Source organism: Kwoniella newhampshirensis, chromosome 14 (genome assembly GCF_039105145.1).
Source record: "Kwoniella newhampshirensis strain CBS 13917 chromosome 14, whole genome shotgun sequence".
NCBI lineage: Eukaryota > Fungi > Basidiomycota > Tremellomycetes > Tremellales > Cryptococcaceae > Kwoniella > Kwoniella newhampshirensis.
Genome location: NC_089967.1, coordinates 548,083 through 572,178, shown reverse-complemented (window position 1 = coordinate 572,178; position 24,096 = coordinate 548,083). Strand labels below are relative to the sequence as shown.

General features: G+C 50.5%; 5 protein-coding genes across 5 annotated transcripts; 2 read left to right on the top strand and 3 right to left on the bottom strand.

Moving 5' to 3' along the window:
* Window positions 1–32: 32 nt before the first annotated feature.
* On the top strand, window positions 33–10,360 carry IAR55_006566 (uncharacterized protein; the record flags this gene model as incomplete). The annotated part of the gene is made up of 21 exons (XM_066949646.1): window positions 33–363; window positions 416–670; window positions 724–1,332; window positions 1,424–1,511; window positions 1,564–1,708; window positions 1,993–2,269; window positions 2,374–2,573; window positions 2,633–2,788; window positions 2,837–2,981; window positions 3,036–3,362; window positions 3,476–3,754; window positions 3,799–3,852; window positions 3,901–4,403; window positions 4,453–6,062; window positions 6,117–7,361; window positions 7,412–7,973; window positions 8,025–8,161; window positions 8,235–9,002; window positions 9,052–9,682; window positions 9,752–10,245; window positions 10,315–10,360. The coding sequence occupies 21 exons, from the start codon at window positions 33–35 to the stop codon at window positions 10,358–10,360; spliced, it is 8,862 nt and encodes a 2,953-aa protein (XP_066799940.1).
* A 204-nt stretch (window positions 10,361–10,564) lies between these two features.
* On the bottom strand, window positions 10,565–15,394 carry IAR55_006565 (pre-mRNA-splicing factor RSE1; the record flags this gene model as incomplete). The annotated part of the gene is made up of 21 exons (XM_066949645.1): window positions 10,565–10,780; window positions 10,838–10,967; window positions 11,023–11,381; window positions 11,437–11,562; window positions 11,620–11,826; window positions 11,885–12,004; window positions 12,055–12,223; window positions 12,277–12,653; window positions 12,705–12,782; window positions 12,832–13,244; window positions 13,299–13,657; window positions 13,711–13,889; window positions 13,944–14,146; window positions 14,197–14,290; window positions 14,339–14,431; window positions 14,489–14,603; window positions 14,732–14,794; window positions 14,854–14,968; window positions 15,026–15,080; window positions 15,148–15,170; window positions 15,244–15,394. 21 exons carry the CDS (start codon window positions 15,392–15,394, stop codon window positions 10,565–10,567), a joined length of 3,645 nt encoding a protein of 1,214 aa, XP_066799939.1.
* A 519-nt stretch (window positions 15,395–15,913) lies between these two features.
* On the bottom strand, window positions 15,914–16,779 carry IAR55_006564 (uncharacterized protein; the record flags this gene model as incomplete). Its single annotated transcript, XM_066949644.1, has 5 exons — window positions 15,914–15,949; window positions 16,010–16,039; window positions 16,108–16,174; window positions 16,302–16,415; window positions 16,628–16,779. The coding sequence occupies 5 exons, from the start codon at window positions 16,777–16,779 to the stop codon at window positions 15,914–15,916; spliced, it is 399 nt and encodes a 132-aa protein (XP_066799938.1).
* A 1,567-nt stretch (window positions 16,780–18,346) lies between these two features.
* On the bottom strand, window positions 18,347–20,686 carry IAR55_006563 (uncharacterized protein; the record flags this gene model as incomplete). Its single annotated transcript, XM_066949643.1, has 9 exons — window positions 18,347–18,357; window positions 18,420–18,449; window positions 18,503–18,551; window positions 18,608–18,736; window positions 18,790–18,949; window positions 19,010–19,326; window positions 19,389–19,553; window positions 19,614–20,299; window positions 20,374–20,686. The coding sequence occupies 9 exons, from the start codon at window positions 20,684–20,686 to the stop codon at window positions 18,347–18,349; spliced, it is 1,860 nt and encodes a 619-aa protein (XP_066799937.1).
* A 421-nt stretch (window positions 20,687–21,107) lies between these two features.
* IAR55_006562 (uncharacterized protein) lies at window positions 21,108–23,428 on the top strand (the record flags this gene model as incomplete). The annotated part of the gene is made up of 11 exons (XM_066949642.1): window positions 21,108–21,231; window positions 21,294–21,512; window positions 21,573–21,691; window positions 21,756–21,879; window positions 21,940–21,999; window positions 22,071–22,445; window positions 22,503–22,646; window positions 22,704–22,872; window positions 22,932–23,006; window positions 23,065–23,139; window positions 23,221–23,428. 11 exons carry the CDS (start codon window positions 21,108–21,110, stop codon window positions 23,426–23,428), a joined length of 1,692 nt encoding a protein of 563 aa, XP_066799936.1.
* Window positions 23,429–24,096: the final 668 nt, after the last annotated feature.

Sequence of the window (24,096 nt, the reverse complement as noted above, 5' to 3'; positions counted from 1 at the left end):
TCATAACCCAAACCGGGCTGAGCCTTTCCACCATGGCCATCTCGGACCGGATCAATCTCCTGCTCCTGATCGAGCTCGCGGCAGTCGTAATCGCTGCTTCAGCCTTCCTATTCTACTGGAACAGACTGCTCGCATCTGTCACCGCGTTTCTGATCCGCTTGTACACTTGGAGATATTGCAACGCCTATATCATCATAGGATCTCTACAGATATCACCATTGGCCGGAAGGATCAGTTTCAGAAATGTGGAATACCATTCGTCAAATCTATCGGTCCGCGCTCTACATGGACATATCACTTGGAGATACTGGAAGATCAGGATCAGACAGGAGCCCGACTCACAGTCGAACAATACAAAGAGGAGTGAGTGGGTCAACAACCCTTTTTGGAACACCGGCAGACTGATTCGTTATAGACAAATTACCTTGTCGAATTAGCGTCTTCGCAGAAGGTGTCGAGGCATTCATTTACAATCGTACACCGGCGTACGATGCAATCGTGGAGCGGATGAACAAGCACGAGAATGATGAGGACAACGTCAAGGAAACGGCAAGGACATCGGACGATTCGGAGAACCCTATACGAGCGAGATTGCGAAATTTGAGGAAAACGTCTACAAGAGGAAGCTCCAGCCGGGCAGGAACATCGGAAATCGGGCAACGAAAGCATGGTATGTGATCGCCTTCTGTACAATATCTGATGAAACAGAATACCCACCCGAAGCCGTTAGCGAACTCCCTGCGCAAGTCAAGCCCGTTACGAAAGTTCCGTCCGATGGAGTTGACTGGTTCCGAGAAGCTCTCCCTTTGGACATCCGTATCGTTACGGGGTCCGTCATACTAGGCAGCGACGCGACTCCAATGGTACTCATTAGTGATTTCGGACGGGCAGAGGGGACCCTAGAGGTGACAGACTCAAGGTCTCCCTTGGACCTGTACAAGATGACGACCAACATCACCTTTCACGATGCCAAAGTCCTCACTCGTACGAACGTCGACTACTCTGGGAGTCTCCTTGCGCATGGGAAGAAGGCATATGACGAGTTGCTCAAGAAACAGCCTGATTTGACCAGCAAACCTCCGTCCGCCATCTCTGTCTTTACAGGCTTTCATTTTCTCGCGAAGCAGTTCGCCTTCCTCCATGATCCAAAGTTTTCCTCCCCACCTGTCGCAGGTCTACCTACCGATCGAGTTTGGAAGGGGTTGGCTCGCTATCGTCAAACGGAGGATGGTGGACCTCAGATGTCACGTCGCGAAGAAAGGGAATATGCAAAGGTCACGAGTCTTATGGAAGCGTCAAAAGTCGAGTTGACTTATTATGCGGACACTCCAGGTGAGTCTAGATCTCAACTGTGAATGCTGATGGATAGGGCTTGTCCCCTCCACATCGCCCTATGGCTTCGATGATGCATCGGATCCCATAGGAAATGGTGGACTCGCCCCAGAATATGGCATGGATATAGTCATCCACAAAGGGAACGTTAGATACGGCCCCTGGGCGGATCGGCAAAGGTGGGTCAAGCGGAAGTACTGTACGCTGATTGTGCAGGGATGCTTTGCAAAGAGCATTTGCGCCTTCACTCTTCTTCGACTCTGAGACCAAACCACGTCTCAAGCCCGGTGATACTAGGGTTCACACTACCATGGTCGTACATCTCCTGCTGGAGGATGAGACATTCTTGCGGATTCCAACACGAGAGCCCTCAAAGGTGAGTTGCGAAAATGAAACCGTGAGCTGACGGAACAGGACTGGCAATATGACAATATATCAATTGATGCCGAGCGACGATACGGCTGGCTAGACGTCGTCGTTGGGTCCAATTCCTCCATATCGTACACTCAGTCGCAAATTGCCACCAAACAGGGGTACGACTCTATGCTTGTGCTACAGCTTGACTCGTTAGGGATCAGCTCCAGTGTTAATCTTGATACATTTATCAAGGCGAAAACCTGCAAGGTGAGCTCTCTGGCATGGTCACAGAGCTAACGTCAGCTCTCGATGATGATGCCCACTCCACTCCGATGGAACGCTCAGCGAGATTGGGGTATGGACGTAACTCTGGACACTCCTTCCATTAGCCTCCTTCGAGATCACGTCACATTGATCTCGGATCTTGCCAAGGACTGGAGCTCCGGAACCACCACTGGAGACTATCACCACTTCGTGCCGATGCACTACAACTTTCGAGTTTCACTGATCAACTACGCCTTCCACATGTATATCAACGATTATAATATCGTTGATGCTCCCTGGTCGAGGGATTCCAATGGTAAGTGATTACGTACAGTCCCCACTGACAGGCAGCTTTCATGGATGTCTATGGCCCCCGAATGGATGCTTTTGTGGCCGTCGCATCAACGCGATACCGCCCAGAGAACTCAACGGTGCCTTTCACAATCGACGTATCCGATGCGAAGGTGGAACTCTGTGTGCCCAAATGGGATACACATAGAGCTTTTGGTGCCGATCGTTTCGAAGCGGGGAGAATTGGTCAACTGACAGTTTCCGGATCGTACCTTTACTATTCTGCTCCTCGTCCAGATCATCAAGAGACGCTGAATCTGCATATGGAGGTGAGTCGGTCGATTCTGGCACAGGGATTGACAGACAGGGCAAACACGTCATCTTCAAGGCACTCGGTTGGGTCCTCAGGAGGATGTTTTCCGTCAAAGAAAACTATTTTGGATCGTTCACACAGTTCCGGACCATGCAGGAGTATCTGGAGAAGTTTGATCATGATCCAGACTCAGTTGGCGATCCAGTCGTGGAGAAATACCGGCCAGGCAGAGTGAGTGAGCAGACAGATTCATACGATGACAAAGTTGACACACTACAGTCCGACCCCTTTGCCGTCTTTGTGACGATGAACATCGAAGAATCACTGATATTGATGTCGGACGAGATCTACGACTGCAAGAGGGGAATCGTCATGCCTATACCTCAGCTTCAGATGAATCTCAAGTCTGTGGAGCATTTTATGGGTGAGCTGCGTGATGATTGGCTCTTCATGGTGGATCATGACTGACCCCGTGTAGAATTATCCCTCGAGTCTCCCCCGACTTACGTCGCTGCATCCGATGACTTGGATCGGTCGTACAAGCTGGGCGCTGCCCCACTGGCTCCGAGTGAAGATGCGATATTCATCGAAGGCATTGAGCTCAAGGCAAATCGTTTGTTCGGACCCCAGCCTCACGCTACCACCTATCTATGCTTGTGGGAAGCCACAATACCGAGAATCTCCGCCTTCCTCAACCCGGTATTGTTGTCGACCCTTGGTGCGGTGGGAAAAGCGGTCGGGTACACTTTCGAAGACCCTGATAATGCTCCCGCTAGTATATTCGTGCCGAAATCACCTCCCGATGGTGAGTTTGCCTATCTTTGTAGGAGCTGACAAACACAGTGACCTTTTTCAAGTTGGCAATCGACCAAGCTGTTGCTTTGGTAACGGCTGGCAATGATGCTGTATCGATCGAAGCGCCGAGAGGACTCTGCTTCGACACCAGTACATTGGCCACAAGGGCCTACAGCTCCATGTTCGGCGTTCTACTTCCTGCCTTGAATGTGGATCTCTTGCATCGCTTTCCTGGTCGAAAATGGCATGTCGCCGGGAATGTCAGCTTCGGGATTACTATGGATGTATACAAAGCTCCAACGGGCTGGCAGGACAAGGTAGCAAAACAGCAAAGGTTCCTCCGCGAGCAGGATGAACCGACCGGCAGGATATGGTACATGTATCGAGGTCCAAAGCAGTCAGGTGTGTTAATGTCCCCCGAATCCAATCACTGACAGTGCAAACAGGCACCCGTCACGTAGATGGCTTGTATCTTCCCCAGCCAATGGAGGATGTGCTCGGTATGTCTCATCGTCGTTCATCCCAGGGCGTGATTTCTGATGTTACAGCAGACGATGGATCTTCCAAAGTCAAATCAGAGCAGTTTGTACATGCTATGGAAGAAGACTTCGCGCAGTCGTCATCTGCTGGGGAGAGTGACTCTGACGCCGATCGCCAAGCGTTGCAAGCCAAGCTTCGAAGACGGTCGCGTGCACTTGCCAGGGGCGCGGAGACTGGAGAAACTTCGTCGATCGGCATCGAGTCTGACAGCACTTCAGCTTCGAGCGCTACAACAGAGGAATCCGTCCAGTCAAGTCGTAATCCTTTCCGAAGATACACAGACATGGCCGACGTTCTGGCTTTGAAGCTCGGGCAATTTCGTTTGGCTCGCGGTCACCGAACGACACCACCTAAAGACACAGTCGATTCTGAAGCTAGTCCGACGCCAGGAAGGCCTCGGACAATTGAGAACGGTACTGTCATCAAGGTGACGGTGCATGCTGCAGGTGTCAGCGTCGACCCTGAATCGTTGGGGGTATTGACGAGCTTAAGTAACGCCTTGGCTCAGCAAGTGAGCTCACCATATAAGTTCATTCGATGACAGAGCTGACATCAAATAGGCCGAATCGCACGAACGAAGACTTGACGCTTTGCTTGTTGGACAGGTCCAAGCGATTGAAAACGAAAAGGAGGTGGAAGAGCCAACAATCATCGATGTCCGAATGCCGAGCATCTCTCTCCGGGCGAAAGCTAGTACATCGTCAATTGTCTTGCTCACTCAGATAGTTCGCACGCACTGCAGTCTGTGTCGATATACTCTAAAGGGGAAACAATCTGTTCTTGATGCCGCAGTCACGTCAGAATCCCTCGTTATATCGATCATGACATCGGATGCTGCCGGGATTTCACTTCGAGATGTAGCAGGAATCTCTCTGCAACGAGTCGAGGGTCTTCCGATATCTCAAGCGGCCTTCCATGGACTGGAGGTGGGAGTACATCAAACACAGGGAGTACGACTACATATTAAGACGAGGAACTCAGAGACACACACTGTCACTCCGAACGTCGCAACGCTGTTGTCGTTTGCGGGCCCATGGCGACATGCTCTGAACGCCGCCAAGTTCGACAACGTAAGACCTGTATCGGACGCAAGAATACTGTATCTCATTCTCAAAGCGGCTGTTGAAACCGATCGAGCGTCTTACCTGCCCGCCTTTGCCTACGAACGAGCTTATGGTCTTCACGTACAGGATCAGCGCAATCTTCGAAGGCAGACTGGGTGGTGGCTTCTCGCTCGATTCCGCGATTGGCTCAACGTTGTCCAACTCGATCCGATCGATCCACAGCTCTCTGAGGGTGAGATGGCGGAATATATTATCGAGAAATTGCTACAGGTAGAAGACACGGTACATGAGGCGGAGAACATGGTCCGAGAACAATACTTCATCAAAGCGATCTGTGGTCCTCATGCGGTGCTGCCAACCTCTAACAAGAAGCGGGACCCGCCAATCGATCTCTTCATATACGTCGACCGCGCTCGGCTCAGTCATCATGGCCAGAGTACGGCTGCTGATATCTTGGCTCAGAGCTTCTTTGGTATGAGCAAAGTATCGTTTGGCCTCTCGAAAGCAACAACGACGACACAAGGTCGACCGGTATCACAAACGCGAATCATAGTGACCGTTAGGGAGATCGACTCCAAAGTACAGGACAGTATCCTCGCGCTCACTCAAACTATCTTACGGGCCATACGTGGAGAAGAGGATGACAAAACTCTCCCGCCGTCATCGACAATCACTCCTATCGCAGAATCCGCGTCGGTCATCATCTTCAACGCGCAAATTGGCTCAATGAACATAGACATTATCGGGGGAGGACTCCGCCTACATCTCGACAGTCAACAGATAGAGCTTACTGATGTCGTTCGAAAAACTGCTCAATTAGGACCAAAGTTACAGAGATCAATTACAGACTCCGCTCATGCGACTTGCGGCCTTTTGAATTTCACTCTTCTGCAGCGCATTGATAGTCAACCGGACTCAGCCGATCGGGTGGTTATTGTACTCAGAGCCGAATCTCTGACTTTGCTCATCTTCCGATACGCTTCGACGCGAAAACCGGCGATTGAGCTCAAATCGACCATCGGTCTGAAGGAGATCAGTCTTGACTCTCGTCCTCAGCTCCGCGCATACTATGCATTCGTACAGGAATGGAAGAAAAGCCAATTACCGTGAGTGTAGCATTTACCGACTACAGTGCTGAATTTCAGGCTCTACGCTCCGAGATTTGAAGAGATGAGATCGTTCCTTGCGAAATCGAAACCGCCCATTGAACCGAACACACCGTCGCACATAGTCAGTTCGCTGGATGTCACGGTTGAATCCCTACACTTCCAAGTCAGAGCCGCGAAGTCACTTTGGCTAAGGTGGGACATGGGCAAGATTTTCGGATCACGACAAGCAGGCAAGGACGAATGTCGGGTCGCAGTCAGGACAGCACCTCAAGTTGTTGGAGTGTACACTTCTAACCGTAGAAGCAAGGCTGGCGACTCTTCCGCCCTCCGCCTGCCTTCCGTAACCGTTGTAGGGAACACAAGATCGATTCAAGGCCGTACGCATGTATTGGCGAATATCGACCTCGGATTTTTCACAGGTGTACTGAAACCAGCCATACTGGACCGACTGCTTTCTTTGCATCAACGCCTGGATGCAGATATAAGCGAGGTGATCGAGGACTGGCGCGGGGATGTCAACGAGGCGATATCGAAGCATCGCGAAAAGGATCAGCCAACCGTACCCACGGCCACGAGAGATACGCCATCAGTCCTCTTCGATGTTCATATCGGTGCAGCTGGGGTAAGATTCGGACTACGAGCAGACGACGTAGCCACCACTCTCCTTTTCGAGGCTCTTGTCATCAAAGGACGAGCTACAAATCGTTACAACAAGGCAGACGCTTTGCACTGGCGAGCCAAGGTCGATCATTTCGGCGTCTCCCTTGGACATCTTGGTAGTCAGACAATATCCACCGACGCGGAACCATTGCGAAAACAACGTACTGCCTATATGGTGTTAGATGCAGAGGCACAAGAGATTCCTGCGACTGAGCACTCGACCTCACAGTTGCTCGTCAATCTTAGTCGAGTGCATACCGTCATGCATGTCGAAGCGCTCAGTGAGTTATCAGATCTTATCAGAAGCTGGTCGTCAGACCTCCGAGTTCTGCGAGAGCACCGTGCTGCAGAAGTCGCCGAAGTGAAACACAACACGACAAAGATGCTCAAAAGTTTCGAAAATGCCGAGAGAGTAGAGCACTCTGAGGTATCGTGGTTCGCCAATCGTTTGTTCTCGGTGGAGGTTTCCGGGATAGGAGTGGCAATACCATTGGTGGAAGGTGCAGCTTTGGGCGAGATGGAAACGACTCATGTTCCCGCGGTGCTGTATTCTATTCGTGTGATCAGCTACCAGAATCGACGGAATGAAACAGCCAGGTTCAAGGTTCACAACATGGCGTTGCAATTCATCCAAGAGCGAGTTGAGCATTATATGATCCTAGCATACTTGCTGACGTATGCCTTAGATTCGATCAAAGCTCTCCGGAGCATTTCACGGGTGATTTTTACGGTGCAAGCAATGCTATGACCCTGCCATCGATTGAGAGCGAGATGCAGATGTCCTCGACTCACGACACCTGGCAGTTGTCCGCGCACTGGTCAGCGACGGACTTCAAGCTCACTCTTGCGCCCGATGTCGCCGACGCCATCTTCAAACTCATGGATCTTTTCCAGCGCGGCAAGGAGAGAATATCTAATATCGAAGAGCAATATCGTGCTGAGATGGTCAAACATGCGCAAGAGTCTGTATCCGCAAAGTATGACGGTCCAGCTACTCCCGTATTGGAGCCGCGCTCGCAAAGGATCCTAGTCAAGATGTCTTTCACATTCAACAGCGGTATCGTTGAGCTGCACAGAGAACTGTCTGATAGCGAGAGGAAGACAATGACCGCCGAAGCAAAGAAGGGTCGAAGCTGGCATGACACGGTAGTTCTCCCAACCGTATCCGTGTGGCTGGACTATGTCGGCCCAAAGAGGGTTCCAATCCAGTTGGAAGAAGCTACAGACGGACTACTGCTTCTGAACTTCGTGAGTGTCACCTATCTGGGGCTCCGCTGATACATAGGCCGTTCATGAAAGTCGGAACCTTATGCGACCATCGATCCTGCCATTCTTCGTACAAATGTTGAATCGAATCGAAAGGCGAGCGAAGCGTTCCAGGTCCCGAGTGGCTGTCCCAACGACTCCGAAGCTAGACCCATCATCAGATGTACACCGTGAGCCGGTCTCGCACCCAAATCGCCCGCACACCGTAAAAATACGTGTGCGCGTCACTCTACGGATCGACAGGTCAAAGCTGCGATTGTCGTGTGGTCATGATTCAAACGCTTATGTCGATCTCAAGTGGGAGAGTGGTGGATTCATGGCGAGTGCGCTCATAGGTGGTGGGGAGAATCATGCCACAGTAGCGGGAACAGTCTCTGGAGTCACTGCCTATCTTCGGCATGAATTTGCAGAAGAGGGTCGAAGCTGCATTGAAGCCGGGGCGAAGGACATGGCGTTCTCCGTTGCCTACTGTCCAGCAAGTAAGACAGGCCATAAAGGACTGTCTATCGTCCTCGATACGCAACTGTCGGCTCAGTTCAGGCTCGAACAGTTCAGCGCGTGGTTGACTTTCGCGGCTGTATGGATTGAAAGTGCTCCCAAGCTCGATCTTCCACCCAAGTCCACCATCGTTGAGGCCGCGACCTCACCCGCACATACCTCAGCAGTTCATCTGCCCAAACTTGCGATTGCTGCACTGGTCCGCTTCCGATCCGTTGACTTTGACACCAATATCGGAGTGACCAATGCACGACTCGAGATGACACCAATCGTATTGCGAACCTTGTCCAACGGAGAAAAGGCAGAAGTCAACCTGGATATCGGAGTGACGCAGATCACAGCGAGGGGCGACATATCGGGAGAGATGAGGAGTGAAAGTCTGATTTTCCGCACAACGAGACAGTCGTCGAGGGCTAGTGCAAACAGCGACCCGACAGTGCTCAGCATGTCGATTGATGCGGGTGACCTGGTTGGCAGTCTGTCCTTGCAGGAACTCAAAGTGTTCCGCTTCCAGTGAGTGCTGTATCGGTGTTTCGTGCCACGGCGCTAACCTGAGGTGCAGCCTCGAACCGGCCATTGTAACGCTGGCAGATGACTGGAGATCTTTCACGCACGACCCATTGTCTCAAGTGTTCCTTTCCTTCGCGGTCAAAGCAGGCGTTTTCCGGTCTATAGTCCGAGTTCTTGCGATTCCTACCTTGCTCAATAAGTTCTACTCTGTCTCAAACACGATCGAATCGCAAGAACGTATGGCCTCGCAACGATCCAGAATCTATCAGTATAATCAGCTGAGGAAGTCCACCGATCCTTCTCCCATGACAGCTGTGATTCTTCAAACTGCTCGGAAGGCCGGACAATCGCTAGCTTCGACGACCAATGTAAAAACTGCTCAAACGATGCGCTTCGATCTGGGTGGAATTGATATTGGAGTTTTCAACGCGCCGGTCACCGACGAATATCGCGGTGATTTCTATCGTTTCACAATCGGCAAAGTGGAGGCAGACCTGAAGAGGCAATCGTCGAAAGGCAATCTGCGAAAGAGAGATCTGAATTTGTTGGTCACATACGCGAGGTGGGATACAAGTGACGGACCTAGAGCAGCGAGAGACGCGGCGAGAAAGTCGAATCTGAAGGAGATGATCGAGTCGGCTTCGAGACATGGCAGGAGGGAGATTGCGTCGTTACCTCTTTTGGTGGGTAATCCTCTGATCGCGAGCCTGATACAGTAATGGCATTCTGAGGCTGACGCTCGTGGCTGATAGACCATGACGATGGATTCGCTCGAGGAAGCTAAGCCGCCAGTATTGGTGTACGATTTTGATCTGATATGGGGAGAAGGCGATGGCGATATTGCCATCGTACCGTATTTCTTCGAACAAGCTTTCAAGACGTTCAATGCTTTGATCCAGGGACTGGACCGAGAGCAGGTAACGAAAGCGAAGCGAAGAGGAGGCGGCGGTGTCAGTGGCCGTGATGATCATCGACAAGAGCGGGGTGGATCAAGCGAGATGGAGAGAGACGAATCGAATACCTCGGAGACACCTTCCGGTTCAGGCTCAGATTCCACGTCAAACAAACTCGGGTTTAGACAGAGATCAGCGAATCAAAGACCTTTACCCGTTCCTCGATTGAGATTGTTAGGAGAAGGAACTAGAGAAGCTGCGAAAGTGATCCCGAGGATCAATGCGGCGAATGAGAAATTACCAGTCATCGTACATCGATTCGTGACCGCTCCATTGGAGGAAGGAATGGATCTGTAAGTCTTTGATCCAATTTCGACATGTTGAACAGTTGCCAAACGCTGATTCTCGTCATTTCTCCTTAGATTGCTCAAGTTGTATGAGAAGCAATTACCTGATAGAAGTGCGTAACGCCATGGGCGTTCGATCGTGTGTACCCCGCATATGATATCCAATTCTAAAGCCGCAAGGGATGTTGTACATCTATAATAACAGCAATCACAGGTAGAGCGCGTGTCCGTGGCTGAGTGACGGACTGTTGAATTTGCACTGCATGTATGACTATGCATTTTTGGAGTTGCCATGAGAATACCTGACCATTACACTTTTCTACATTTAGAACGCGCTGCTCGTTCTCATCTGTTCCAACTTCTTCAGTACCTCTCCCACATTCCTATCTAAATCCGCTGCGATCGCTTGTTGTTTCGAATACGGTAACAGTCCAAAGCTCTCGCACAGATCTCCATCCACAACATCTTTGACGGGAACGTAATATCCTCTGTAAGCCAGATGATCTCGGCCGACGAGTGAAACGTCTTGCGATCTCATATGCTGGAAGTGGGGTACATCAGCGAGCTACTCCAGACTATACAGATTGGTACGACTTACCATTTCTAACGTCGTCATGAACTCAACGTCATCCATTGACACGAACGGTATGAGAGCACCGACCGCTCCTGAGATCGTAGTGTATACGAGGACATCTCTTCCACCTGCCACCAATGACACCTTCGTGATTCTATCGCTCTGTGTCAGCCTCGCCCGCCAGGAAGACCTCCCCAAGCCAGACTCACGAAGTGACGATACTTCCCACATTGTAATGCGCAATCAGATCTGTTTTGTGAGCCGCGCCCATCAAGAAACTCTTCTCGTGTAAAATTGTCGCTCCAGTAGGATCGTCATCCACTGTTTCTGATATTCTGCCGTCCAATCTATTCAGGAAGATGTTGCCGAACTTGTCACCGCAAGCAGTGGTTTCGTAGTCAACGTTGGTGACGCAAGTAACCCATCGAGGTTGAGAATCATCGGCAAAGATGAGTAGTTGTCGAGACGGGATGGATCGGTAGACACAGTAGAAAGTGGATTCTTGCATATCGCCAACAATGATTCGCGCTCCTTGCACAGTGATGGTGACGACCGCCGTTGGAAAACCCTGCATGACGAGCTCTCAGCTCAAGCTCTGTCATGTCCTTCAGCAGCTGACTCACATTGTTCTCACACTTTCTCAATAAAGCCTTCTTGCCCATCTCGTACAATCGTAAGGCCTTCCCGACACCCGCTAGTAAGAACCCCTGGAACGCAGCGAGACACAGCGGTACCTCGTCGGTCTTGGTCTATTTGTGGTCATTGTATGAGTTTGCCTTCCTGCTCGATGGTAGGCATCCACTCACCTTGTGCATGAACTCCAAGACCTTTCCTTGCTCCTTGATCGCATAAACTCTCAGCCAGCCCTCTTGACATCCCTTCGGTTGAAGAGTGGTCTTCACTCCAGTACCGACGACGAGGAAAGGCTCGCCTCCGCCCCGCTCAAAGTAGCAGATTGCCAGGGAAAACGCCGCCTCGTCTTCATCAAGTTCTAAAGTCATTAAAGACTCGTTCTGATATTTGTGACGGAAATCAGTGAACGGTCTGAGTGTGGACGCAACCCAAACTTACAGCAACTGGGTCAATCACACGGATGAGTGAAGCCCAGTGGCCTGCTCCTGCTCGGGGTCGACCAAATTCGTTGGGAGGGAGCTCGAGTATCGTCTTGTCAAGTCTGCTTCCACTTGCCTCCTACTCGTTTCGTTAGTCATACGCAAAGATGAAAAGCCGGATATACCCACCTTCTCCGTCACTATCCGTTGAACCGCGGCAGGTGCATATGTCCTGTGATCGGACTCGATCATGTAGAAGACCGTGTTGTATGGATGGCCGACGAATTTACGGGGCGTGTATGAGAGAGGGATGAGATCCTGCTTAAGCTTTTCTCCAAGCTTGGGAATGGTGAATATTCTTCACTGCATCGTGAGCCATTGTGTTGGGTGACAAACAAGTTTGCCGCTTACCTCAGAGTGTTGCCAGAGATACCGATCAAACCATCTGGACACATACTAGCCGTCAATGTCCAAGCATACTCGAGGGTGTCGTAGATCAAGGGCTGAGTCTGCAGCATGTCCTGATAAGTGTATAAGAGCCAGGTCCTGCTAGAGAACGCCAAGACAGACGGCTGGCCATGCACGGTCGCTCGGACGAGCTTTGGAGGTTTGGCACCCAAGAACCGTAATCGAGTGTCGGACAGTGAACCGTCTACAGGGTCAACAACGGTACGTAGTAGGACACCGTTCATCAAACCGATATTGAGGAACATTGTCGGCCGGTTCTTGTCAATGTTGACGTCGAAGATCTCAGCAAGACAAATGGAGACAGGGGGAGCAGTCAAAGCCTAGTAGGGGTCAGGAGGAGGTTCGACAGAGGTGTGAGGACGACTGCTCACCTGCAGACTTTGAGTCACAAGGGTACTCTCGGGCTCCAGGGAGATAACGGATACCGTTTGATTATCACATCCGACAGCCTTGCGTGATCATTAGCCAACGAAGTTCTGATGACTGCAAAACACTCACCAGGTAAGGCGTCCGTCTTCGACCTTCAGGTACCTCGGCAATACTCAAACAAGTGGCGTTACCCGGTAGAGCCTTCTTATCCTGATATTCGCTCAGTGATCCCTCTGGATCCAACTCAAAGTAAACCAGTTCCGCTGTACTAAGCGCAATAACGACTTGTCGCTTGTTGGTGGTAGCAGCGACAATGGTCTGTCCTGGAGGGGCCGGCCATTCATCTACTCGATCCGCAGCTCGGATATGTCGAAGACCATAAGGATGAACCTGAAGAAGACCAGCGTCGCCAAGCTGTTGGACGGCGAGAGTGGGTCCGGAGGAGAGGAAACCGGTGTCATTGACCTCCTCGATGGTAGCGCCAATAGAGAGGACAAGGGTACCATTAGGGAAAGATAGTACAATGTATGAGTCAAACTCGTCTACATCGCTGTCAGCTTTGGGTCATGCATAAGAGGCATAAGTCCGTCGCTCACCTTCTTCCGTTAATTTCAAGGTCCAAACATTGGTGGGTACACCCGGTAACGGAGAGCTGACCAACACCGAAACGTCCAAACCATGCTTCAGAGTCCTGAATGTACTGCGAGGTCCTCGTCCACATGCAGCGTATATTTGAGGGGCGTCTGAGGCTGGACCAAGGAGGTTGACAACCGATGCATCGGTGATAGGATCGAGAGAAGAAAGGGTATCAACGAGGAGGAGATTTTGCAGAGGGCGGGGAGAGAAGAAGGCGTAGGGCAAAGGTCCATCGATGTTACCGTTGTCCGGGTAGTCGGTAGACGACCATTCTTGCTCTCCGTCGTCATCTGCTAGGTTTTGGAATTGGTACAAATTTCTGCCGAGCCACATCAGTTTCCATAGCGGTTAGCGATCGCCGAGTTCACTCACTGATCACTAAACTCGCTCGCGACGAAAAGATAACCGCTCTTCAAGATACACAGACTGTTCGCCACCGGTACCGTGTCAAAGTATTTGATCTTGAGAGACTTGACATCCTCTCCCTCGTGCTCAATCCACACCTTGTATAAGTCTCCATCTTCGGACTGAAGCAGGAAGAAGAAAGCGCCCTGTTAAATCCAAGATTTAGTATGATACCACAGCATACATGGTTCCCCACCCACCCTGATTTTGTGCATAACCGCCGCGACAATGATCAGACCTCGACTGCTATCCCCTCTTTGTACTAATGGGTTTCGCCGTCTGGGGATGGGTATCCTATGCGCTTCGACATCCATGTGCTTCCAGATAATATGATCCTCACAGCACACCAAGACTCCGGAAGGTCCATCGAATTTGTCCGAGTTCGCGTTCTGACCACCGGGGACTATAGATATCGGCTTAGCAAGCAGTCTCACCCTTGTGGCCTAAACTCACCTTGTACCAGCATGTTTGCTCTCCTGTCTGTTGGCTCACTCCATTTTCGCACGACGTGATTCAATCCCAGATCAAGTTCATAAAAGGTCAAGTACTGCAACGTCGTCAGCAAAAGGTGGGCTGTGATCTGGGTTACGCTCACTTTCTGTGCGTTCTCAAATGCCTCTCCGGTTGGATCCTCGTCAGAATCTGAATAATCCATTTCGAGTGCAGCGTAGAGGGGATTGTCGTAACCCTGCAGGTCCTTTTAGTCCACGACATACTGCCAATGCGTCTGTGACGAGCTGCTCACCTGGTCTACTCCGACAATATGAGTCACGAGGGTATGGTTTTTGTGCGCTTCTAGAGGGGAAGAAGGGAATAGTTTGCCTTCTTGATTCCGGTTGAGAACGTAGACCAGCTTAGTCCTGGTTTCTCCGCATCAGCACAAGCTTCCATGTCATTGATAACGGTATAAGAACGCACTTCTCGAGACTACAGGGAGGGTAAGCATGAGTCAGCACTGGATAGTGAGGTGATTGACGGGCCAACTCACGCTCCAACCAAAGCACTTCTGCCTTTAGGATCAACCGCCAAGAATTGTCCAGGTACAACTCGTCTGGAATAACGAGATATGTAAGCACAGTGCATAGGCTCTCTCCTGCACAGTGGACCCACCGACTTCCAGACTTTCCATAGACCTCTTGATACAGGCTCTCAAAGTGTGGTGTAGGGGTTACGACGAATTCAATTATCGACAATCGACCAGAATCAGAGGAAGCGAGGATGTAATCTAGGCCATCGCATTATCAGCTGTCGTGGACATGGTGCTCAGGGTCGAGTTATCTACCTTTTGTCATTCCCGCTAATCTGAATCCAGCTACATTCCTGACCGTGCCGAATGCCTGTTCAGACAGTATAATCAGTGATGCGTCCTCGCAAATATATCCTTGCGAAACCTTCCGGACGCACCTCTGTTGAACATATTGTGTCCACTGTCGATGATATCCGCATGTCAGTTCCCCACTGCTATGACCTGAGCACATCGGCATGTCCCTCCTGACTCACGTTGTCCAGTACCAGTGTTCAACTTGAGAATCTCCAGCTTCGTGCCCCCTTTGACGACCAATATCTCCTGTCCCTTCGTGCCCGAGAAAGACCCGACCACGGCGGACGTGATGTTTGAGGGAGGTTGGAGGGTGAGATTGAGGAGATGCATCTTGGTGGTAAGATGATCAGCTCGTTAGGATGTGGGGGTATGGCCAGGTGAGTTATGTATGTATATTTCGAGATGAATTGAAAGTGTTGCGAGGGAGACAAGAGCGAGTGGAGGAAGACTGAGTGAGCGAGCAAGCGTGAGTGTGGCAGAATATTCCACGCGAAGGGATTTTTCGTCATTTTCTCCGAGAAGACAGCCCCGTTCGAGAAGGAGATACAACTGCGTACATGCTACGAGATAACAAGTGTGCTATGCTATGCTATGCTATGCTATGCTATGCTATGCGATGAATATGGATCTCGGGTTGTGACATGGCTGTGTATGAAGAGAGAGCTGTTTGTTGTAGCCGGGAACACCATTGGATTGGCTTGCGTGAATGCTACTAGTATAACGTTGAGTTACAACAAAAAAGGGCATTGCGAAAGGTTTGTGCCACAAAGTGAGTCGCGAAATGACTGTGGAGTCATCGAAGAAGGAGAAGCGAAAGCTCGAACCACGGTTGATGGGTTTACAATCAGCTTAGAACATCGACAGCTCGGCTAGTGAGATGAGTACCTGTCGCGTTGAGCGAAACGTCAATTTTTCAATCCTAGCATCAGAGGGAAAGGAACTCACGATCTGCGCCTCGGGTCTACCCATATCGCTCTGACGAGGTCACCACGCAGGATGAGCATCATGCACAAGGGCATAGTAGAGATATTTTGTACACTCACAGGCCCGCCTCGAAGTTCTCGCCATCGTGCAGAATACCACAGTGTTACTTGTCGTTCTCTAGGCGTTCTGTCCGACAATAACCAAAAGGTGTCAGTGCAACCCCGCATTCTGGTCGGGAGGAACGTGAATGTTCATAGTTACAGTGTACTACTGGGTGAGAGAGGTAGACACTGGACTGCCATGCGATACTCACAAGGGCATACCTTGAAACGACCTAGTTTTCAGGGTCCCCATGAAATACTGAACTTCCCGCAGCCAGACGCGTAAACCCATAGGCCCGTGGATGACAGCGAGGGGTTCGAGCAGTCTGCCACGGTGTCAAATGCACAGAAACGAAATTGATATTGAGGGAGCATTGATCCACAAGACAGGCAGAGATTCAATTGACCAATGAATGGGCGAAAAGATGCAAGTCAGCTTTGTCTCCTCCACCCCAACCTGACACTAGCCTCGGAATCCCCGTCTGCTCAACCAAGCAGGACTTTCGCGACACCTTCGAACTGGTCAACCCCTACTCACCTATTCAAGACATCCAGATACATCTCAGCGCCAATGAGTGGCATCCTCTTCACCCGTTCCAGATCCATCTGCACACTTGACAGACTCGAACCTGCCATCTTGACCTGTGGCGAAGAGAAATGACCCATAGGTCGAGCAGAAGTGAACATCATGGTGGGTGTGCAGATCGGTAGTTGAGCGACAATATTCTTGGTCAGCTAATTGGTGTGAGTGATCCGTCCAGGAGCTGGAGGGTGTGCAGTATACAGTATTATGCGCCCTGATCCACCGTATGGTCCAAGGACGTCTGAACGAGTTGTCGTATTTGTCGTTATCGTTGTCGAAAGATCAATCCAAATAATATCACAAAGTCGACCAGTATGTCCAATACCTAGTCTGCATGCCAACAGCGATAATGAGCACCCATTACTTGACAGTTGAAGAATGAGAAGAAGAAGAAGAAGACCGAGCCATCCCTCGTCACTCACCAAATATCGATCTACCAGAGATCCCTTGTTGTCAAGAAGCCCGAATGCCACTTCGATGATATCGAAAACCTCACGATTATAACGCTCTTGCCACGGAGTGTATTCGTCTGCTGTCGTTCTCGATCGGGAGCTTCTCGATTGCTGACTATACACAGAAGGATGGAAGGCGAAATGAGGTGTCGAATTCTTCCAGAGAGACCGATGGCGTCTTTTCACAATATTTTTTCTTACTTTTCGTTTTCGCGTCAGTCAAAAGGGCGAGACGATGAATGAGAGACCAGTAGAGTCGTTTATTCGTTTCTTCTTCTATGACGAAGATTTCTTGGCTTGGAGATGAAAGGAGGGAGGGAAAGGACAAAGGATGGAGCAATTGCCTGTTTTGTGGGACCTTGTCTTTCTAACCCGATAAGTTACTGCTTTCTGAGATGGGCACGATATGTTATACCGACGGAGCCAGACACGGCTTAGATCAAGCTTTCCAACAAAAGAGGATAAGCGAGTTGTTTATATCATAGTTGTAAGTCAGTACCTCAATGCGTTTGACGGGATGCTCGGCTCAATTGATCTTCACTGTAAAAAGGAGAGGGAGAAGATCAAGTTTTGAGAACCTCATCCCTTTGTCACACCCAAACCTCTCCATTCAGTTCACACCCCTTACTTCCTTGCCTGTACTCCTTCTCCTTATCCCGGAGTCTCAATCAGCACATGTTTCCATGAAAACTTTCGGTAGACATATCGATCCACACCCTTTTTGACAAAGGAAGGTAGACGAAACGACACACTCCTTTGACATCTACCTTCCGGTCAGTCACGAAATAAGTTACCAGCTCCCTTGTCTGTCCGTGTGCTTGAGTAATTTTACATGCAGCATAGTGACATCTGACCGCAGATGGGACGGGGAAGGGCGGAGATCAGCCGGGGTGATTCACGGACCGGACAATGATCCTGGGGAGATCGTTGTGATGTCTTTAGGGATAGGAAGACGATCTCTTCAGACATCTTCACATGTAGGCAGTGGAAGCCGTGTTCATGGTCAGTCTTGTTTGTGATTAGTCACTTTACATGTGACGCAAGACCTTGATTGAACACTTGTCGGTTTGCCCAATCCCGCAGTGCAAATGTCATTCTACTGCCCTTCTTCGGCCTATTCTCAGTATGTGGAAAGGACCACACCTTGCATGGGGTTACGCTGTGCGTGATAGAAACTGTATGAGAACAAACATTATGCAGGAAAAAGTAACATGCGACAAAATTATGTGATAGCTGGAAGACAAACAGCTCGCTGTTAGCGAACGATGAACTGTTAGTGAGTTCAGGCGACTTACTGTATTTGGGACCACCGCCACCTTCAGGCACTATGACCACAGCGTTAGCATTTGACTTGAGCTGCTAGAGACATCGCACTCACCAGTCCACTTGATGTCCTGAGTTGGCGTCTTGATCGAACAGGTTTTGCACTGACCATATCGCCCATATCAGCGCCACAGGCAACTATAGAGACTGATGTACTCACGTGGATACAATTTTGCGAGTTGATCACAAACTTCTTTCCCTCTGCATCCGCCTCGGCTCCCTCTGCGTCGGCATACTCGTACACCGCGGCAGGACAAACTCGTCCAAGCAATCCGGCGTAGTCTTCGTACTATTGTGAGCCATTGATTGCCACGACATGAACGACATCGACTCACCATGCACATTCGTTCGGGTATGACGTTCTTTCGCACCCTGAACCTCGGGCAGCCTCAGGTGTACCGGCTGGTTCTCAGCGTGATTGGTACCGGTCAATGAGACAGAGGTGAGGATATCGAAAGATAGTTTGCCATCTGGTTGAGGGTACTCGATAGGTCTGACTTCGCTGTGATAAAGGCCTGTTGTCAGTGTCGCATTTCGCCGCACTGGTGATGCGCCAACTCACCTAGCCTTCTTCGTCATCTCATAATCCTCCACCTTATTTCTGAAAGTCCAAGGTACTCTCCCTCTCAGGATCATACTGTCGACACCAGAATACGCCATACCACCCCACAACCCCAGAGGGTTGTGGAAAGATGGCCTCAGATTTCTGACCTCTTTGAGCTCCTTCCAGATCCATGATCCCTCGACAGCTTCAGCGTAAGGGGACATGTCCGTCGGTTGCTCCGACTCCGTTTCAGCCTCAGAGCTTGATCTCAAGGAGGCGTACGCTGTTTCGGCGGCGAGCATACCAGATTTCATAGCATTGTGAGTTCCTTTGATCTATGCGCAGGATATTGAATCAATTTAGACGAAGTACGTGCCGACAGTCTTCGCTAACTCACCTTGGGGACGTTCAAAAACCCAGCAGAACAGCCAATAAGCGCTCCTCCTGGGAAGTGCAGCTTCGGTATCGATTGGAAACCACCCTCGTTCAGAGCTCTAGCACCATAAGCGATACATTGTCCGTCTTTGAGGATGTTGGCGAAGAAGGGGTGATGTTTCATCCTCTGTTCCGGCAAAATTCAGCTTTCCAGTCGTGAAATTGAGATGAAGATGGCACAACTCACCTGGAACTCCTTGTACGGAGATAGATAGGGGTTCTCGTAATCCAGACCGATTACCAGACCCAAGCTGACCATATTATCTTCCATGTGATACAACCAACTTCCACCGTATGTCTTGTAGTCCAATGGCCAGCCAAGAGTATGCACAACCTTCCCTGGTTCATACACCTCGTCTCTGACCTTCCACACCTCCTTGATTCCTAGACCGTAAGTTTGAGGATCTTTCCCATCTCGAAGATTGAATTTGTTCTGAATCTCCTTTGATAATGAGCCATGTGCTCCTTCGGCGATGAGAGTGACCTTGGAGTGAAATTCCATTCCTGGTTCGTATGAATCCTTCGGTTGACCGTCCTTGTCCAATCCAACATCTCCAGTGACGACCCCCTTGACCCCCTTTCCATCTTCCGTATAAAGCACCTTGGCTCCAGCGAATCCTGGATACACCTCCACACCGAGAGCTTCGGCTTGTTCCCCCAGCCAAGCGGTAAATCGGGAGAGCGAGACGATGTAATTGCCTTTGTTGTTCATCTGCGGAGGGTGCGGCATGGGGAAGGATGATGAGGATGTGAGAAATCGCATGCTGTCTGAAGTGGCGCGTTGATTCAGAGGCGCGCCCAGCTCTTTCCAATCGGGTATGAGTTCATCCAACGCGCGTGTCTCGATCACAGCTCCAGAGAGGATGTGAGCGCCTGTGATACGTTTCACTTAGTGACGGCGTCATAGCGCCTACATAATAGACTGGGACAGCGGTCCATCGACTCACCAACTTCTCCGCCTTTCTCTAAAACGACGACTCTTAATTCATCGCCACCCTTCTCCTGTTCGAGCTGCTTCAATCTGATCGCGGCGCTCAGACCTGCCGGACCTCCGCCAACGATACACACGTCGACTTCATCCGTTGCCCTCTCCACGCTATTGGGATCGAATCTGTCCTCCACTGTCGCATAACCTCTTGACCGGGACGCGATTGGCAAGAAAGAGGTTGAAGCTCTGGGTCTCACGCGAGGTCTGGAGATGGCGAAGATCGACCGGGATGTGAAGAGTCGCGGCAGTGGCGTAGCTGATGCCAAAGACATATCGGCTGATACGATCGCTGTGCTGATGCTGAGAGCAGTGTGAGTACAGGAAGCAAGAGAGACAGAGTCCGGCTAGCTATAAATAAAGAAGGTTGCCTGCTCTGATGGTGGACGAGTCGGAAATGAACAACTGTCAATGTGAGAACCGGGTGATTTGATTGGTTCAATACCCGACGCATAGCACAAGTTTTTCCTCCTTACACCGGTACTTGCCGCCGTTTCATCGGATTTGGGGGATTCTCTTAAATGTTCCTACCCTTTGTCTCGAAAACAGTGTGGAGGCAGGCATCTTCCACGTGGATCTCGACATCCTGCGTTGAGACCTGCTCGTAGTGTCACCCATCTTTGATTTGCCCCACTGGAGCAGCTGTTGGACGCCAGGAAAGGAACGTGTTATCGCCTCGTCTGGCAGACCGATACGATGCCGGACAAGACGCTCCTTCTATCGACGCTCGTTTCGTCCCTCCTGGTTCTGAGCCCACAGCTATCACTAGCAAAAAGCAAACCAGTCACACCGGGAACTATACGCGGTCTGAACCCAGCGCGTAAGTCGATCTTTTCCCACAGCAGCTTCCATGGACCTGGTGATAACGCTCTCTCTCCACAGTGGTCAACAAATATGCCCCTAACTCCGCTGAGACATTCGTGTGTCTCGATGGAACCCTCACCATACCCTACTCAGCGATCAACGACGATTATTGCGACTGTCCCGATGGATCTGATGAACCTGGAACGTCAGCTTGTCCCAACGGTGTCTTCTACTGCAAGAATGAGGGTCATATACCAGGACAAGTGTTGAGCAGTCGCGTCAACGATGGATTATGCGGTGAGTCTCATCTGGGAAGCACCTGATGAAACGCAGCTGATCAACAAATGCCGACACCAGATCCGGAATGCTGTGATGGTTCAGACGAATGGGCGACTGGAGCATGTACAGATAGCTGTGCGGAGATAGGGAAAGCCTATCGAGAGACTCGAGAAGCAGAGCAAAAGACAAAGAAGACGGTGAGTGTCATTGTTGATCCGTCTCTACAATGAGATCACGTACTGATGCTATGGTATCGCGAAGGGGTCGAAAATACGGAACTCGTATATCAAATGGGCAACGGGCGAGAAGAAACGGTTGGAGGATGATTTGGAGAAGAAGAAGTCTGAAGTGAAGGCGAAGGAAGCGGACGTCGAAAAGGCAAGAGGTGAGTTCAGGTGTCAAATTGCTGATCAACGCAGTCGCTAACTTATAATGATGATTCTAGCTTCACTAGAGAAGATCGAGGCACGCAGCAAGCAGGAGCTGGAAAAGAAGAAGCAGTCCCGTGCGTATCATGTCCATCACGAAACCACGAATCCAAGACCTGATGTCTACTGATACACTTTTGTGCCGAAGCTTTGTACACTTCTCTGCTGTCCCACCGCCTTGCTTTGAGCCGACTCCGATCGAAGTCCACTCGACTCCAATCCGAACTCGACACACTTCACAGCATTCTTTCCGAGCTCGCCAAGGGCTACAATCCCAACTACCAAGATATGGCCGTCAAAGCTGCTGTCGTGGGTTACGAGGAATTGACCGGTGTTGCAGCGCCTACAGAGGGCGAGGAGCCTTCTTCGACCGAGACGCCGGTCAAGCAGGAGGAGGAAGACAAAGAAGAGGAGATCACGGAGCAAGAGCTGGATGAGATGGAGAGGAAGGATCTGGAAGGCTTGCTGTTGTCTGACATTGAAGAATCGACGGACGACGATGAGGAAGACGAGAGCAGTCTCTGTGAGTGTATTCAGCGTCACAAGATCTCAGGGCCCACCGACTGAGTCATGCGAGCAGTGTGGAAGCTTGATGAGTATATTCCTGACTCACTCTACGATTCCTGGGAGAGCGTTCGCGACATCGCTATTGAGTGGATGGTCCGTCTTGGTCTGGCCGGAAAGAACAAATTGGCGTCCAAGACCAGCAGTACGGACGGTCCACGTGAGTTGCTCGCACAGGTTCCAACGTCAAGCTCAACTGACTTCACTTCATGTGCAGTCGTTGCTGCCGCTCGAGAGAAGCATCGCAACCTTTCAAACGAGCTCAACAAGCTGAACAACGACATACGCAGCACTACAGAGACCTTGGAGCGAATGACACTTGGTTATGGACCGCAGATGGAGTGGAAGAAGCTCGATGGCACTTGTATAGATGAAGTGTCAGGGGAGTGAGTTGCACAATGTTTCTCCTTGTTAGCATCAAGATATACTGACAGTGGCGGGAAAGCTATACGTATGAGCTGTGTTTCTTCGGCAAGGCGACTCAGAGGAGTAACAAAGACGGTGCCTCCAATCATCTTGGGTGTGCTTGATCTGCAATACGGGTTGTTGGACTACCGCTGACATACGGAAATCGACAGTACCTTCTCGGATTGGAATACAGCTGCGGAAGAGGGAAGTTTGCCTTACTACTCTCAACAACTCTACAAAAACGGGTAAGTCGTTCCCGCTGTAAAGCCGACATATCTCAAGACTGTGAAGAGGTCCCAACTGATATGTGATCCTTTCCCTTGCAGCGGTAAATGCTGGAATGGACCTATGCGAAGTGTGACAGTTGACATCACATGCGGTACCGCCAACGCGCTACTTTCAATCTCTGAGCCAGAGAAATGCGAGTACAGGTACAAGGTCACCAGTCCGTCAGTCTGCTGGCCTGAGGATGGGTCTGTTGGTGTGTCTCAGGAACCCGCCGAACCCCAGGAGGCTGTCAAAGCGGAACTGTAATCAGCATGAATGCATTCGATAGAACTTGTCTGTTGGATGGCTGTTTCGCCTAACCGTTTATTGTGAACGGGAAGGCAGGCATTCGTGATTATTGGCATGACCACGAGGTACCCCAACTTGCACATGTCAATACGAGAAACATGAAAGAAAGTTTGATCCAAACAAGGGAGAGGAATCCCATGAGTCAGGACCAGATGTGAGTTACATACCATATATTTGGATCCGGAGTCAGCATGGCCGGGAGGCACCTAGCGTAGAAAAGAGAATTAAGATTTAGGGGAGTGAAAACAATGAAGCGATTTGCTTCAGGAAAGGCATGTCATATCGTTTGTTCATTACAAGCGGTACAGCAAGGAACGGGTCGCCCACGATATGTTGGCGATCCAGGCATCTTCCAGTCTGACTAGGTGGGGGATGAACAGGTACGACGGTCCAAATGGGCGAGTCTGAAGTCAAGAGCCAAGGAGGGTCTTCCAGGCAGTCAGCTCAAGTCAGAGATTGACGTGTAATCAGGTCCCATACCCCTTCGAGTATATAATTTGGAAGCAAGCAGGCGGGCTCGGAAACAAAACCTTTGTAAACCGCGTTTCCAGTGTACCAGAGGTCGATTTTTATCGATCTGACCATGGTCCACCTCAAGCTGTTCCTCCAAGTCTCAGACGAGAAGA